Raw genomic sequence first — 18,548 nt, 5'->3', positions numbered from 1 at the left:
CATATCCATATGGGGACCAGCCGGTAGTAGTCATAATTTTCTCTACCCTCACCAAACAGAGGAATGACACAGAGAAACCCCAACAATCCAATGTGGGTACAATGTGGTAAAAAAGAAAATGAATTGGTCAAACATTTTTTTACATTTATATGTATTAACATACATATAAACACATACATACATATTTACATATTTATGTCTATTTTTGGTTTTTCTTTACAACAATTCTGAACATTTATTTTCTATTTTTTTTTCATTTGTCTTTTTCTTCAATTTTCCTTATGATTTGTTATAATAAATAGCGCAACAATTTGTCCATGTTGTGAGACATTTTTGTTGTTGTTGTGAGTGTGAGAGTTCCTTGTTGAGAAAGGAACTAATGTTGGGCATTTTTATTTTATTTATTTTTTTAAGAAAAAATTTGCGGCTTTGATTTTTGCTTTTGTGTGACGTTTGGAGTTCCTTGTAGAGAAAGAAACTAATGGTGGAGATATTATTTTTTTTAAGAAAATTAATGTTGATTTTAAATAGAAGTGGATTAGGGTACAGATAATAAATGGGAACTACAATAACTACAAAATTTATGAACTGTTAAATAAAAAAGACAATGGTGTCACAATTAAAATACAACTCTGATGTTTGAAACGTTAATTTAAGAATAAAATACTTCTTTCTTTTAGATGATATGAAACACTTTGTTCTTGTCCCTCATGATTTATTATTTGTTTTAACTACTCATATATTAAATTTTATTTATTTATTTGCCCTTGAAATGCTGACAGTATCAGTTATCAAATCAAATTAATTTTCAAAACAAAACTTATCTGTTTTTAAAAATGCATTCATTAGTCATGCAATTTTTTTTATTAAATTTATTTATACATAATTTTTTATCAATTTTCACAAAGAAAATTAAATCTTCAAAACAAAGATCAGATAATGTGGTCAAAAAATTGTTTATTAAGATCAGAAGTACTTGCATGGAAATAAATACAAATTGCATTATCTGACATATAAATAAACTATTTGCAATATATATATTGTCTTTGTTTATTTGGTGCGCATATCTCCTGAACTTTTAGACTTTATCAGAAAAAACAATCATGTTTATATCAATTGTCATTTATTATCATATTTTTTGGGAATATCACAAGTGTCCCGAACAACTCCAAAGTACCCCTGCCCTCGTATCTAAAAGATGATAGTATGTGAGCTTTTATATAAAATTCGTCTAGGGCATTCGGCCACTTGCATTGACACTTTCGATTGCTTGGCGACAGAATGTATATTAGAAATCGCTGGAATTGGAATTTGATTTTGTTCGCAACTCCTAAATGCTTTCTAGAGTTGAAACTAACTCCAAGAGGTCTATTATAGAGAGAAGTGTCATAATTAGAAAGTATTTTACTAATCTATTATAAATCGTTCCAATTTAGCTTTACTAAACAATATCGATCTATAGCTCCCTATATAATTCATATGTGATGTCAACATGTCCAACTTCATGTTGGGGTTTTCTATGACAATATGGGGAATTTGCAATTCAATCAGCAATCCAGCCCAGCTGTTTAATGTTTCCATAGAAAATTTGGAATTCAGGCTGGCTGAATTAAATTTTCAATAGGTAAACTTCAGTCCAGACTGGCTGAATTATGATTTCCATAGGTAAACTTCTAGTTAGCCTGGCTGAATTATGTTTTCCAAAGAAAAAACTTCAATTGAGCCTGGTTGAATTATGTTTCCCATAGGTAAACTTCAATTCAGCCAGGCTGAGTATGATTTCCATTGGAAAACTTCAATTCAGCTTGCCTGAATTAAGGTTTCTATAGAAAATCTCCAATTCAGCCCGGCTGAATTATGTTTCCCCTAGGTAAACTTCAATTTAGCCTGGCTGAATTATGGTTTCCACATGTGAGTTTCCATATGAAAACCTGCAATTCAGCCCAGCTCGTTTAGTTTTCCATGGAAAATCTGGCATGGCAATTTGGCATGGCTGAATTATGATTTCGATGGGTAAACTTCAATCCAGCCTTGCGAAATTATGTTTTCTATAGGAAAACTTCAATTCAGCCCAGCTGAATTATGTTTTCCATAAATGAACTTCAATTCAGCTTGGTTGAATTACGGTCTCCATATAAAAATCTGCAATTCAGCCCAGCTGAATTATTTTTTCAATAGGTAAACTTCAATTTAGCCTTCCTGAGTTATGTTTTCCATAGCAAAACTTCAATTCAGGCTGACAGAATTAATGTTTCCATAGAAAATCTTCAATTCAACTAAGCTGAACCCAGCTGAACTATGTTTTCCTTAAGTGAACTTCAATTCAGCCTGGCGGAATTATGTTTTCCATAGGTAAACTTTTCTATAGGAAAACTTCAATTCAGCCTGGCTGAATTATGTTTTCTATAGTAAAACTTCAATTCAGCATGGCTGAATTATGTTTTCTATAGGAAAACATCAATTCAGCATGGCTGAATTATGTTTCCCATAGGAAATCTGCAATTTAGCCTGACTGAATTATGGTTTCCACAGAAAATCTGCAATTCAGCCCAAATGAATTACGTGTTCCCTAAGTAAACTCATGTTCAGCCTGGCTGAATTATTGTTTCCATATGTAAACTTCAATTCAGCCTGGCTGAATATAAATTTGTCATAGGAAAACTTCAATTTAGCCGGTCTGAATTATGTTTTCCATAGAAAAGCTTCAATTCAGCCTGGCTGAATTATGATTTCCATAGGTAAACATCAATTCAGCTTGGCTGAAATCTGTTTTCCTTATGAAAAATCCATTTCAGCCCTGCTGAATTTATGTTTCCTTTGAAAAGTTTATAATACAGCTAGGCTGAATAAAAGTTTCCTTGAGAAAATTACAATTCAACTTGTCTGAATTATTGATTTTCTTTAGAAAACCTAAAAATATAAATTCGAATTTAATTTATTTTTGAAAAGTCATCTGTAAATATATTTGTTATACATTTTTATGGTTTTCTTCTGTTTATTTACTAGCCAACAAAAACACTAATGACCCATCATCCACCACTGAATATTTGATATTTTGCATTAAATTTAAATAATTTATGTTCTAAACAAATGCACCCTCTCGGCTACTGGGTAACAACTTTCAGTGTGTGTGTGTGTGTGGGCCTCTGAAATTAATTTGCATTTCAGTAACATCAACAAAAAAGTTTTCAATTTCTGTTTGGTAAAGTGAATTTATTCAATATATAAACATATGCTTGCTGCTGTTGTTGTTTTGTAAATTATGAACAATTATTTATTTTGTGGCATGCACCACTTTTCATTACTTATTCATTTACTACTCTGCTCTGTGTGGCCTGTTTGCCTTGAAATACTTTTTTGCCACTTTGTTTAATAAAATTTAAATAATGAAAATATATATTTACAATCAACAATTAAACAAATATTTAATTTTTTGTTCAATTTCTTTAATAAAATTAACGAAAAGCTTTTTTGCAATCACTGATTGGTTTGTTAACCCTTTCAGTGTCAAAAAAATTTTTTGTCGGAATAAAAATCTAAAATTTTGTACTTAAAATCATATGAAGGCATAGAGTTTAGAACAAAAAGGAATTTTTATTTTAACCCTCGGACAGTTTCGTCTGTTTTTCAGCAAAAACAAAAACATCAATGTTAACGGTACATATGATAACCGAAAAATCGCAAAGAAAGAGAGAATTTTTAAATGTCGAATATATTCGACAAAAACACTGAAAGGGTTAAAGGGAAATTACGTTTGAGTATGAGAGAGGGAGAGAGAGAGTGGAAGATTATCTCTGCATGATGTGACATTCCAAGCCTTTTATAACATTGACATTTTTGTCACACAATGATGGCTTTGTGGGAGCAAATTTACTTTTTTTGTGAGAGAGTGCGACGGAGAAAGAGAGAGAACCGTTATGTTCTTGGTATTAAACAGAGTTGTTATTCTAATTGAAATACCAGTGTCTGGCTAATGTTAAATAAACTCTTATAGTGCCCTATTTAATGAAGAAGATATCTAAAGATCGATTTATGTCAAACGGAACTAAGGTGAGATTCACACATGGAGATCTACCACATATAGAAGATGTGTGGTTTTTTTATAAACAGAAAACCTTGAAAGAGCCTTCCTCCAATAGAAATCTTATATACCCCATTATTTCGTTTTATGAATTAATAATTTTCCCAAAATTTAATTTTTCCATTCTCTTAACTAATTTTATTTTTTTACAATACCTTTTTTTCTTTTCAGTTCATTTTTTTGAGTTTTCCTTCAATTGTTGTCTAAACAACCGGCGTCATAGATTTAAATCCCCAACTCGATTATCATCGACGTTTTCATCATGTCTTCTGCCGAAGCTAAACGTGCCTCCTTTGCACGTCGTGCCGAAAGTCTTGTGGAGAGGGTGAGAATAATGAACACCATATATGAGGTATCAAATGACCAAGTTTTTCTATCAAAAAAAAAAGTTTTGTTATGCAGCAAATGCCAGAAATTTTATTTGATTGCAAGAATCACAAAAAAAAAATGGATTGGAGCAGCTTCTTATGGTTTGTTATCCAAAGGCTTCTTAGAGTAAAGCTATTTTTGGCTGATATTCTATCACATGTCATAAACAGCAAAGAAAAATAGGTCCCATATAGAAAATTTCCCCATTCCGACAATTAAACTTTATTCAGCATGGCTGAATTGTAATTTTTTCCATGGAAAACTTATTTCAGCTTGTCTGTATTAAAGCTTACCTATGGAAACCTGAATTCAGCAAGGCTAAATTGAAGCTTACTCTATGGAAACTTGAATTCAGCTGGGCTAAATTAAATCATTCTAATGGAAACCTTTATTCAGCAGGGCTAAATTTAAGCTTACCTATGGAAACCTTAATTAAGCATTGCTGAATTGGAGATTTTCTAGAGAAACTTTAATTCACCTGGGCTGAATTAAAAATTTCCTTTAGAAACCTTAATTCACCCAGGCTGAATTGAAGATTTCCTATAGAAACCTTAATTCAGCCAGGCTGAAATGCAGCTTTCCTATAGAAACCTTAATTCAGCCGGGCTGAATTGCAGATTTCCTATAGAAACCTTAATTTAGCCAGGCTGAATTGAAGTTTTTCTATGGAAATCTTAATTCAGCCAGGCTGAAATGAGGTTTAACTATGGAAACCTTAATTCAGCCCGGCTGAACTGAAGATTTCCTATAGAAACCTTAATTCAGCTGGCTGAACTGAAGATTTCCTATAGAAACCTTAATTCAGCCTGGCTGAATTGAAGACTCCTTATAGAAACCTTAATTCAGCCTGGCTGAATTGAAGATTCCTTATAGAAACCTTAATTCAGCCTGGCTGAATTGAAGATTTCCCATAGAAACCTTAATTCAGCCTGGCTGAACCGAAGATTTCCTATAGAAATCTTAATTCAGCCAGGCTGAATTGAAGTTTTTCTATGGAAATCTTAATTCAGCCAGGCTCAATTGAAATATACATATGGGAAACTTAATTCAGTCAGGGTGACTTGAAGCTTACGTTTGGAAACCTTAATTCAGCCAGGCTGAAATGAGGTTTAACTATGGAAACCTTAATTCAGCTGGGCTGAATTGAAAATTTCCTAGAGAAATCTTAATTCAGCTGGGCTGAATTGAAAATTTCCTATAGAAACCTTAATTCAGCTGGGCTGAATTGAAAATTTCCTATAGAAGCCTTAATTCATCTGGGCTGAATTGAAAATTTGCTATAGAAACCTTAATTCAAGTGGGCGGAATTGCAGATTTCCTATAGAAACCTTAATTCAACCTGGCAGAATTGAAGATTTCCTATAGAAACCTTAATTCAGCAAAGCTGAATTACATATTTCCTATGAAAACCTTAATTCAGCTAAGCTGAATTACAAACCCTTATTAAATTGTTGTCTTTTCTTGTTGCTCCTTTAAAATTATTTTATTTTTTGCAACAATTCCATCTCCTTCAATTCATATGAAATGTTTATTAATTGAACTCGTAAACCTTAAGAAACATTGCCATATATTGCCATTTGTAGTTGTTGTTGTTTTTTTATTGTTATTTAAGTATCATTACAACAACAACTCATACCACAACACAATTGCTGTAATAAAAAATATTGTTATTTTTCCTTCGTTCTTTTAAATTAATGAAAGGGGCAACATCATCTGTGACATAGCCACTTGAAAAAGAAAGAAGAAGCAGCATAACAATAACAACAACAATGTCAACTACAGCTATGCACTACTCATTTATTGCCAATTTAAACAAGATCCTTACTCAATAAACAATTCCAATTGGGAGGGAGAGTAGCGGTACGGCCAGAGAGGGAGATGGTGAGAGCAATGAATGAACAGAACAATAACAAATCATTTAATCAAATGGCATAACCCCACATTGCAAAAAAACAAAACACAGCAAATTCATGATAAGCTGTGCTCCCCTTTATAAAAAAAAACAATAACAATAACAACAACTGCTGTTACACTACTACCATTATTTTAAGAATAAGAACAGAACAAAAAAACAACAACAAATGCCTTGGCCAATACATGCATGATTAGTTAGTTTGTTGATGATGGGTGGGTGCCTGCTGCTGACTTGATGAGGAGAGGCAGAGACTGGCAGGCAGAGAACCCACCAACAAACAAATTTACTTAGTGGAGGTCAAGTTCATTGAGAGGTCGTCGATAAGTTATTGTTTTCTATTAATATTTATGGTTATTATACACTCTCTCCCTCTTGGTATGTGAGCTGTAGTGGGTGTCTCTGTGGTGGGGTGTGTTCCGTTAGAAAATAATAACAAAAATTTTATCATCTCTCATATTTTATTCTTATAATTGAGATGTGTTCCTTATATGGTTATTAATAATGAAAGGGGAGCAGAGTGGAATAACAATAAAATTAAAGTGGGTGGGTGTGTTTGCTTTCATATAGTTGTTGTTGTTTTTGCCTGCCTGGCTGGCTGCTTATTTTTTTGTTTGTTGTTGGCACATGCATTTATCATACAAATAATAACTTGTGCGTTGGTAATTGAAGTCCATGTCTGTTTATTTTTAAATCGCACATTAAATAACCAAACGAGAAAAAAACAACAACACAAACACCAACAAAACAAAACAAAAAAATGGGACAATCAACTGCATCATTGTTTGGCTGTGCTTGCATGTGGTTGGTTGTCTGTAATAAAATATGCGTGTTCTTTTTTGTTTGAATGAAATGAAAAGTTTATTTTAATACAAGTTTGTCAGTCAGTCTGTCGGACTGTCTAGATGCAACATGATGTATATATTGAAATACTCCCTGCATAATAGCGGGGGGTATATTAGTTTTTAAAGCATAGAGATTTGAATTTAAAATTTCGTAAAGGAAACCTTAATTCAGCCGGGCTGAATTGAAGATTTCCTACAGAAACCTTAATTCTGTCAGTCTGAATTGAAGATTTCCTATGGCAACCTTAATTCAGCCGGGCTGAATTAAAGATTTCGTATGGAAACCGGAATTCAGCCGGGCTCAAGTTTTCCTGTAGAAACCTTAATTCAGCTGGGCTGAATTAAGGCTTCCATAGGAAACCTTGATTCAGTTGGAAACCTTGATTCAGGAAACCTTGATTCAGTTGGAATTAAAAATTTCCCATGGAAACCTTAATTCATCTAGGCTGAACTGAAGATTTCCTATGGAAACCTTAATTCAGCTGTGTAGAATGGAAGATTTCCTATGGAAACTTTAATTCAGCTGGGTTGAATTGAAAATTTCCTATAGAAACCTAAATACAACCGGGCTGAATTGAAGATTTCCTATTTAAACCTTAATTCAGCTGGCCTGAATTGAAGATTTCTTATGGAAACTTTACTTCAGCTGGGCTGAATTGAAGATTTCCTATGGAAACCTTAATTTTGCTGGTTTGAATTGAAGATTTCCTATAGAAGCCTTAATTCAGCCGGGCTGAATTGAAGATTTCCTATAGAAACCTTAATTCAGCCAGGCTGAATTGAAGAATTCCTATAGAAACCTTAATTCTGCCAGGCTGATTTGAAGATTTCCTATAGAAACCTTAATTCAGCCAGGCTGAATTGAAGATTTCCTACAGAAGCCACAATTCAGCCAGGCTGAATTGAAGAATTGCTATAGAAACTTTAATTCAGCCAGGCTGAATTGAAGATTTCCTATAGAAACCTTAATTCAGCCAGGCTGAATTGAAGAATTCCTATAGAAATCTTAACTCAGCCAGGCTGAATTGAAGAATTCCAATAGAAACCTTAATTCAGGCAGGCTGAATTGAAGAATTCCAATAGAAACCTTAATTCAGCCAGGCTGAATTGAAGATTTCCTATAGAAACCTTAATTCAGCCAGGCTGAATTGAAGATTTCCTATAGAAACCTTAATTCAGCCAGGCTGAATTGAAGATTTCCTATAGAAACCTTATTTCAGCCAGGCTGAATTGACGATTTCCTATAGAAACCTTAATTCAGCCGCGCAGAATTGATGATTTCCTATGGAAACCTTAATTCAGCTGTATCATTTTCATAATCAAAACAAATAATGTTGTTTTTTTTTTGCAACGAAAACAATCGTTTATTTTGTTGGTATCTCCATTCGTCCCGCAATAAATATCATTTGCCAAAAATTTTGTTTTAATTATTGATGGATTTATTATCGATTATCACGAAACACTTCGATGCCGTCATACCTCTCGATTTATACACAGACCCAACCACTTGTTATTTCCGACACATTTCCCTCTTGTGGGTATTAAAATGTGCAGAGCTGTTCGCCCGCACCAGCTCCCCTTGATTCTGATTGCGAATATTCTTAGCCTTTGTTCGCATCACCTCTTTGTGCGCAGTTTTTTCGTTCGTTCGCAATTAATTGAGAATTGACTTGTTGCGCTCCTTCCCCCTCTTGACTAAAAAAAATGCTGAACAAATTTTGATTTCAACTGCTATGGTCGTTCAGTCGGTCGGGTCGGTTGATCTGTCCCTCGCAGTGACAAATTTGTGTGTGCGATTTTTTTCTCTGATTCTTCTTCTTTTTAAAGCGCATTTTTTCATTGCTAATAGCGCGCGATTATTGTCACAGTTGTGCATTTTTGTTGTTGTTATAAAAATTTCGTATTTTATTTTTGTTGTTTTTGCTGTTATGATCTATTTTTAGCTCCTACGCTTTATTGAGGCAGACAGCGAAATGTGAACAAAAATTATTATCTGTAACATTTTTTATGAACGCATTTCGTGTGAACGGCAGTTGCATTCAAATCTGCTGTACGAGAGTGAAAGGAAAACATAACACAGGTCAACAAATATATAAGAAATCATCAATTCAGCCCGGCTATATTAAGTTTTCTATAGGAAATCTTCAATTCAGCCTGGCTGAATTAAGGTTTCCATAGCAAATCTTCAATTCTGCATAGCTGAATAAAGGTTTCCATAGGAAATCTTCAATTCAGCCTAGCTGAAATAAGGTTTCCATAGGAAATCTTCAATTCAGCCTAGCTGAATTAAGGTTTCTTCAATTCAGCCTGACTGAATTTGTGTTTCCATAGTAAATTTTTAATTTTGGCCAGCTGAATTAAGTTTTCCATAGAAAATCATTAATTCAGCCCAGCTGAATTACGGTTTCTATAGGAAATCTTCAATTCAGCCTAGCTGAATAGAAGTTTCCGTTGGAAATCTTCAATTCAGCCCAGCTGAATTAATGAAATCTGCATATATTATTATTTTTAGTTATGCCTACATATTCTGCTACCCATTAACATATTTATCCGGTCATTAAATTTTACTTATTTCAATCCGTCTAGATGACAGCCCATGTCTCGTCTGAGTTTTTTTTTTTTGTGTAATAAAGTCATTTGCCTTGCAGACCATTGGACAATATCTTTTTGACAGTAAAATTATAGCAATTTTTTTTTAATTTTGGCACTGTTTCAAAAAATTCAAGAAGAAAAAAGAAGAATATTTTTTGTAGGAGTTCAATTACATGCCGCACGAGAAATACAAGCAATGGACAGTTAATAGATTTTGAAACATTACAAAATAGGGACAAAGGATCCTCGCACGTCAGGAGAAATTTTCTTAAAAGTGAACAAAGAAAAATGTAATCTTCCGTCTCTCAGAGCAGAGCAACAGCTTTATCAGAAAGTAACGTTCGTTCGCCAAAAAAAAAATTGTTTGTTTTTGGCTTAACGTGAAAAATTTTGGGAAAGGCATGCGCCTCAAAAAAAGAATTCAGAATTGCGCCCCTATTCGAAAAACACAATTCATTAAAAAAACGAAGTGTGAATGACATTGAGCACCAACAATACTAATTTTTTATTTTATGGCCAACAAAGGCAACAGAAATAAAAGCTATAATATTGATCAAAGAAAGAATAGAAAAGGTAAATAAACATAGCAAAACAAGACATAAAACTGAATAAATATTTTGAAAACAGATGTGGTAAAAAGCGAATACGGGAGACCCATTAAAAAAACATATGTTTATGGGAAAAATACAGTATTCAGCTAAGTTAAATTGTAAATAACCTATGAAAACCTTCATTTAGCAGGGCTGAATTGGAAAATTCCCATAGAAACCTTTACACAGCTGGGTAGAATTATAAATTTTCTTCAGAATATTTAATTCAGCTGGGCGAAATTGAAGATTTCCTATAGAAACCTTTATTCAACTGGGCTGAATTGAAGATTTCCTATAGAAATGTTAATTCAGTCGGACTATTGAAGATTTCCTATAGGAACCTTAATTCAGTCGGGCTGAATTGAAGATTTCCTATAGGAACCTTAATTCAGCCGGGCTGAATTGAAGATTTCCTATAGGAACCTTAATTCAGCCGGGCTGAATTGAAGATTTCCTATAGGAACCTTAATTCAGCCGGGCTGAATTGAAGATTTCCAATGGAAACCTTAATTCAGCAGGGCTTAATTGAAGATTTCCAATGGAAAGCTTAATTCAGCTGGACTGAATTGAAGATTTCCAATGGAAACCTTAATTCAGCTGGACTGAATTGAAGTTTTCCAATGGAAACCTTAATTCAGCTGGACTGAATTGAAGTTTTCCAATGGAAACCTTAATTCAGCTGGGCTGAATTGAAGATTTCCTATAGAAACCTTAATTCAACTGGGCTGAATTGAAGATTTCCTATAGAAACCTTAATTCAGCTGGGCTGAAGTGAAGATTTCCTATAGAAACCTTAATTCAGCTGGGCTGAAGTGAAGATTTCCTATAGAAACCTTAATTCAGCTGGGCTGAATTGAAGATTTCCTATAGAAACCTTAATTCAGCTGGGCTGAATTGAAGATTTCCTATAGAAACCTTAATTCAGCTGGGCTGAATTGAAGATTTCCTATAGAAACCTTAATTCAGCTGGGCTGAATTTCCTATAGAAACCTTAATTCAGCTGGGCTGAATTGAAGATTTCCTATAGAAACGTTAATTCAGCTGGGCTGAATTGAAGATTTCCTATAGAAACCTTAAAACAGCTGGGCTAAATTGAAAATTTCATATAGAAACCTTAATTCAGCCGGGCTGAATTGAAGATTTCCTATAGAAACCTTAATTCAGCCGGGCTGAATTGAAGATTTCCTATAGGAACCTTAATTCAGCCGGGCTGAATTGAAGATTTCCAATGGAAACCTTAATTCAGCAGGGCTGAATTGAAGATTTCCAATGGAAAGCTTAATTCAGCTGGACTGAATTGAAGATTTCCTATAGAAACCTTAATTCAGCCGGGCTGAATTGAAGATTTCCTATAGAAACCTTAATTCAGCCGGGCTGAATTGAAGATTTCCTATAGAAACCTTAATTCAGCCGGGCTGAATTGAAGATTTCCTATAGAAACCTTAATTCAGCCGGGCTGAATTGAAGATTTCCTATAGAAACCTTAATTCAGCCGGGCTGAATTGAAGATTTCCTATAGAAACCTTAATTCAGCCGGGCTGAATTGAAGATTTCCTATAGAAACCTTAATTCAGCCGGGCTGAATTGAAGATTTCCTATAGAAACCTTAATTCAGCCGGGCTGAATTGAAGATTTCCTATAGAAACCTTAATTCAGCCGGGCTGAATTGAAGATTTCCTATAGAAACCTTAATTCAGCCGGGCTGAATTGAAGATTTCCTATAGAAACCTTAATTCAGCCGGGCTGAATTGAAGATTTCCTATAGAAACCTTAATTCAGCCGGGCTGAATTGAAGATTTCCTATAGAAACCTTAATTCAGCCGGGCTGAATTGAAGATTTCCTATAGAAACCTTAATGCAGCCGGCCTGAATAGAGGATTTCCTATAAAAACCCTAATTTAACCGGGCTGAATTGAAGATTTCCTATAGAAAACTTAATTTAGCTGGGCGAAATTGAAAATTTGGAATAAAAATTTTAATTCAGCTAGGCTGAATTGAAGATTTTCCATGGAAACCCTAATTCAGCTGGGAGGAATTATGGACTTCCCATGGAAAACTTAATTCACATGAGCTGAATTGAACTTTTTCTTATAAAAATGTATTTTTTTGCCATGGAAATTTGATTTCCGATCATTTATTTATTTTTTTCCCATTATTGACTGTCACAAAGTTTTTATATGGGGTCAGTCAATGTCTGCCGCTCGGTTAAATGGTGACAGACAATTGAATTATGTCGTTTGTAGGCTGATTTCCAAAGTTATTGTCGTCATTGTTGTTGTCATAGACATCATTTGGACAATAACAAAAACAACAACTACATAAGAAAATATTTGGTCTGCCCAATTTGTGTTTTCCTAAATTGGCGAAACCAGCCAAATGTCTGTATTAGACAGTCAGACATAACGACATCTTTCGCTCGTTTCCATGTCATTGCAGAGAATAACACAGAGAGGGAGAGAGAGTGAAGGAGAAAAACGAACCGAATATCAATCAAATAACTTATCACAGCCATTACTGTGTCTGATTGTGGAATTTTTGGCAGTTGGTATGTCATTTTGTTGTTGTTTGGGGACACAATCTTCTTTGTTGTTGTTTTGGCTACATGTCAAAAAGGATATCGAACAAAAGCTGATGTGAAATGAGCAGTAATTTTTTGGGGGCTTTATCAACAAAAGACTCGGCAAATGCTTAGCGGGTGATTAATATTTAAGGTGATTATGTGCGTGATTTATTTTAGCTGAATTAATTTTGCCATAAGAACTATTAAATTAATCATAGCTGAATTAGGGTTTCCATAGGAAATCTTCAAGTTAGCGCAGCTGAATTAAGGTTTCCATAGGAAATCTGCAATTCAGCTCAGCTGAATTAAGTTTTCCATTGTAAATCTGCAATTTAGCCCAGCTGAATTAAGTTTCCCATAGGTAATATTCAATTTATCCCTGATGAATTTAGGTTTCCATAGGAAATCTGTAATTCAGTCCAGCTGAATTAAGCTTTATATAGGAAATCTTCAATTTAGCCCAGCTGAATAACATTTTTCATAGTAAACCTTGAATTTTGATTAGCTAAATTAAGGTTTCATGGGGAATTTTAAGTTTAGTCCAGCTTAATTAAGGTTTCCATATGAAATCTGCAATTTAGCCCAGCTGAATTAATGTTGCCATAGGAAATCTGCAATTCAGCCGAATTGAATAAAGGTTTCCATAAGAAATCTGCAATTCAGCACGGCTAAATAAAATTTTCTATATGAAGTCTTCAATTCAGCCTAGTTAAATTAATGTTTCTTTAGGAAATCTTCAATTTAGTCCAGCTGAATTAAGGTTTTCATAGAAATTCTTCAATTTAGCCTAGCTGAATTAAGGTATCCAGCTGAATTAAAGTTTCTATAGGAAATCCGCATTTCAGCCCAGCTGAATTAAAGTTTCTATAGGAAATCATCAAATTAGTCCAGCTGAATTAAGGTTTTCATAGAAAATCTTCGATTTAGTCCAGCTGAATTAAGGTTTTTATAGAAATTCTTCAATTTAGCCTAGCTAAATTAAGGTATCCACAGAAATTCTTCAATTTAGCCCAGCTGAATTAAGGTTTCCATTAGAAATCTGCAATTCAGCCCAGCTGAATCACGGTTTCCATAGGAAATTTGCAATTCAGCCCAGCTGGATTAAGGTTTCCATAGGAAATCTTTAATTCAGCCCACCTGAATTAAGTTTTCCATAGGAAATCTTCAATTCAGTTCACCTGAATTAAAGTTTCCACAGGAAATCTTCAATTCAGCTCAGCTGTTTCCATAGGAAATCTTCAATTTAGCCCAGCTGAATTATGGTTTCTTATGGAAATCTTCAACATAGCTTTGGTGAATAAAATGTCGTTTAAAATAACATTAAATTCAGCTTCAATTTTATTTTTTTTTCGATAAACTTAACAGGTTTTCTGCCCCCAGATTATCTCCATTTGCTGGAATCAACCTAAAAACCACATAAATCCTTTTAAGCATTGTTGCCATTTGGCATGCGAATACAGTTTTACTCTTTCCCTCGCCCACTCTCTCTGATACATATGTATGATTATTTAGTATTACACACACATACATAACCGACTACAAATGTATTTATTTATACAACAATGAAATGGTAATGCGTTGTTGTTGCTGCTTCTGTCTGGAATTTGTGTTGAGGCGAGAAACAATTGCAGAGTTAAGAACAACAACAACAAATGTACAGGAGCAGCAGCCATAGTGACAGTTGAGATGTTAATGCCAGGAAATTAAATGCAAGTCCAATTACCCTATTTTCTTGAAACATTTTTGTGTGTTAAATACACTTTGCCAAACAATAATTGCCAGGTGTACAACTGAGGATGGGGCAAGGGACGAGGTGGCGAGGACATAAATGTCAACAATAATGAATGTTGATGGGTTGAATATAGTTTGCAAAAAAAGGCAGCAACAACAATTCAGCTGGGCTGAATTGAAATTTTTCTACAAAAACTTTAATTCACCTGTGTTAAATTGAAGACATCCTATGGAAACCTTAATTCATCCGGGCTAAATTGAAGATTGGCTATAAAAACCTTAATTCAGCTGAGCTGAAACGAAGATTTCCAATGGAAACCTTAATTCAGCTGGGCTAATTGAAGGTTTCCTATTGAAACTTAAATTCAGCTGGGCTGAATTGAAGAATTCCTATTGAAACTTGAATTCAGCTGGGCTGAATTGAAGATTTCTTATAGAAACCTTAATTCAGCTGGGCTAATTGAAGATTTCCTATAGAAACCTTAATTCAGCTGGGCTGAATTGAAGATTTCCTATAGAAACCTTAATTCAGCTGGGCTGAATTGAAGATTTCTTATGATAATTTTCATTCCATCATTTACCGAACAAATTCCTTCCCTCATTTTCTGTGTTAAATGAATTGTTATTAATTTATAGCAACATGAAACGAAAATATCCTATAAAACCCTATAATTTACGATCTGTAATGTGGAAAACAAAATCACCTATAATCCTTGGCAAGCCTTTTGTTGTGGGCAAATAACATACCCCATATACCTTGCAGTTATCACAAGGTATGAATCTATTATTTTGTATGAAACAAATACATCCACATTATTTCATACGGCAAAACAAAAAACACCCCACAGTAACTCTCTGACCTAGGACACTGTATTTTACAATGTAACAGTCATTTACATTCTCTCCCTCTCTCTGTCCCCAAAAACAAATCACATACACATTATATACGCTCATCTCTATGCCCTTTATCTTTCTCTCATTCTAAACAAAGTTGATTTTCGGCAGTAACAGTTACTGCAACTACAGTGTTGTTGCACACAATGGTGGCTGTGAGAAGAGAGTCGTGGAGAAGAGCGTTAAGAGTGCTAAACCGGGAACGGGAAATGTGAGTGTAGTAATTACAGAAGAGTATTCTTAATGGAGGGGGAAACTTACTGCGACATAGTTATTAAGAAATGCACACACACAGACATAGTCACCAACTAACGACGATTATTTTATAAAAACCCATTCGTCCATAAGTAGGTAATGGGAAAGTGTAATGCAAACAATAAAAAAGCTTTATTGTTGGACCTGTTCAATTCGAAATAAATGCAAGTGAATGAACTTAGGAAAGCTTTTGGAAAAGCTCTTTTCTTATTTTACCAGAACCAGAGAGGAAATATATTTACTCTCTATGAAATAAATATGAATGAAATGAGGATTTTTGGTGGCATATAAAAAGAAGGTGAAGTTGTGATATATGCAGGGTTGCCATATAATGAAGAAATCTCATTTAGTTTTCCTATAGAAACCTTAAACCTGAATTGAAGATTTCATATAGAAACCTTAATTCAGCCGGGCTGAATTGAAGATTTCATAAAGAAACTTTAATTCAGCCGGGCTGAATTGAAGATTTCATATAGAAACCTTAATTCAGCCGGGCTGAATTGAAGATTTCTTATAGAAAACTTGATTCAGCCAGGCTGAATTGAAGAAACCTTAAACCTGGGCTAAATTGAGGATTTCCTATGGAAACCTTAATTCAGCTGGGCTGAATTGAAGATTTCCTATGGAAACCTTAATTCAGCCAGGCTGAAGTAAGGTTTCTGTTGGAAGTTGTCAATTAAGCAAGGTTCCCATAGGAAATCTTCAATTCAGCCTAGCTGAATTAAGATTTCCATAGAAAATCTTCAATGTAGCCTAGCTGAATTAAGGTTTCTATAGGAAATCTTCAATTTAGCCTGGCTGAATTAAGGTTTCTATAGGAAATCTTCAATTCAGCCTGGCTGAATTAAGGTTTCTATAGGAAATCTTCAATTCAGCCTGGCTGAATTAAGGTTTCTATAGGAAATCTTCAATTCAGCCTGGCTGAATTAAGGTTTCTATAGGAAATCTTCAATTCAGCCTGGCTGAATTAAGGTTTCTATAGGAAATATTCAATTCAGACTGGCTGAATTAAGGTTTCTATAGGAAATCTTCAATTCAGCCTGGCTGAATTAAGGTTTCTATAGGAAATCTTCAATTCAGCCTGGCTGAATTAAGGTTTCTATAGGAAATCTTCAATTCAGCCTGGCTGAATTAAGGTTTCTATAGGAAATCTTCAATTCAGCCTGGCTGAATTAAGGTTTCTATAGGAAATCTTCAATTCAGCCTGGCTGAATTAAGGTTTCTATAGGAAATCTTCAATTCAGCCTGGCTGAATTAAGGTTTCTATAGGAAATCTTCAATTCAGCCTGGTTGAATTAAGGTTTCTATAGGAAATCTTCAATTCAGCCTGGCTGAATTAACGTTTCTATAGGAAATCTTCAATTCAGCCTGGCTGAATTAAGGTTTCTATAGGAAATCTTCAATTCAGCCTGGCTGAATTAAGGTTTCTATAGGAAATCATCAATTCAGCCAAGTTTAATAAAGGTTTCTATAGAAAATCTTCGATTCAGCCCAGCTGAATTAAGGTTTCTATAGAAAATCTTCAATTCAGCCCAGCTGAATTAAGGTTTCCATAGAAAATCTTCAATTCAGCCTAGCTGTATTAAGGTTTCTGTAGGAAATCTTCAATCCAGCCTAGCTGAATTAAGGTGTCTATAGGAAATCTTCAATTCAGCCTAGCTGAATTAGGTTTTCGATGGACAATCTTCAATTCAGCCAGGCTGAGTTAGTGTTTCTTTACGAAAACTTCAATTCAGCCTGGCTGAATTGAGCTTTTTATATGAAATATTGAAGTCCTTGAAAAAAAAATTGTAAGAAATCCACGTCATGGTTTAAGGTGGCATCACTACTCCAAAGCCCTTATTTAAAGCCTCTCTCTCATTTTACCTTATTTTTGGTATCTTGTTCTCCCTATCTCTGTTATTTTATCCAAAGTTTACTTTCTTGTTCTCTTGCTCTCTCAGGAGTGTCTCTGTTTTGTTTGACTTCCCAACCAAACCGAACTATGGAAACAAAACATAAAAAGCAAAAGTTAATGTTTTCATTTTCCATCATTGTTGTTGTTGTCTCTCTGTGTGTGGGTGTATGTGTGTTAGAGTTCATTTCAGTTCTTTTCACATTCGGTTACTGATGCTGCTGCTGCCTGCCTTCGTTGCTGCTGCCAACGTCGACGCTGTGCAAGTGTGAATAAAAAGGCAGTGGAAAATTGTATGCAATTGGGTGTGAGAGTGTATGCGTGTGTGTGAGTCAGTGTGTGTTCGCTCTTATTGAATGAAGAACATGGTTTGGTTTTTCGTTTTTTTTTTTGTGTGGCATACTTTCAGGCTGCAGCTGCTGTGAAGCTCATGTTTGCTTCGCTTGGGTTGGGATGAATGTAGTTTTTCATTTCGCTGGCTCTGATGTTTCTATTTTATTTTGAATTTTTTTTTGTTTGTTTGTCTTCTTCTTCTGCTGTTTCGGGTTCGAAGTCGTCCTATGCAAGGCATCGTAACATAACTGGCGGTGTCAGTTACTCGTTAGACGTCGTTAGAGTCTTATCACCTAAAAATTACTACAACGCGAAAAAGACAAGTTTGTTTGTTTGAGAATAACAAGTCGTGAGGTCCACATAACGCAGTTGGTTTTAAAGTGTTTTGAAAAAAATTAAAATATTTTGAAAAAAGGAGTAAAAAAGTTTAAATTTTAAATTCGAAATAAAAACGGTTTAAAAAAATGGAAAATCCCGAGCAATTAAATAAAT

General features: G+C 34.4%; 1 protein-coding gene across 1 annotated transcript in view; it reads left to right on the top strand.

Annotated features, from left to right (window-relative positions):
* Positions 1-4,287: 4,287 nt before the first annotated feature.
* The window catches only part of LOC133332630 (exocyst complex component 4), a 75,285-nt gene continuing 61,024 nt past the window's right edge, over positions 4,288-18,548 (top strand). The window contains 1 exon segment of the mRNA XM_061541018.1: positions 4,288-4,433. Coding sequence (XP_061397002.1) covers positions 4,344-4,433 — 90 coding nt within the window. The 5' untranslated portion in view covers positions 4,288-4,343.

Source organism: Musca vetustissima, unplaced genomic scaffold (genome assembly GCF_032173495.1).
Source record: "Musca vetustissima isolate MV318-11 ecotype Yass unplaced genomic scaffold, APGP_CSIRO_Mvet_v1 utg2910, whole genome shotgun sequence".
In the NCBI taxonomy this organism is placed as follows: Eukaryota; Metazoa; Arthropoda; class Insecta; order Diptera; family Muscidae; genus Musca; species Musca vetustissima.
The sequence above is the reverse complement of the archived record's forward strand: the minus strand, read 5'-3'. Positions and strand labels throughout refer to the sequence as shown.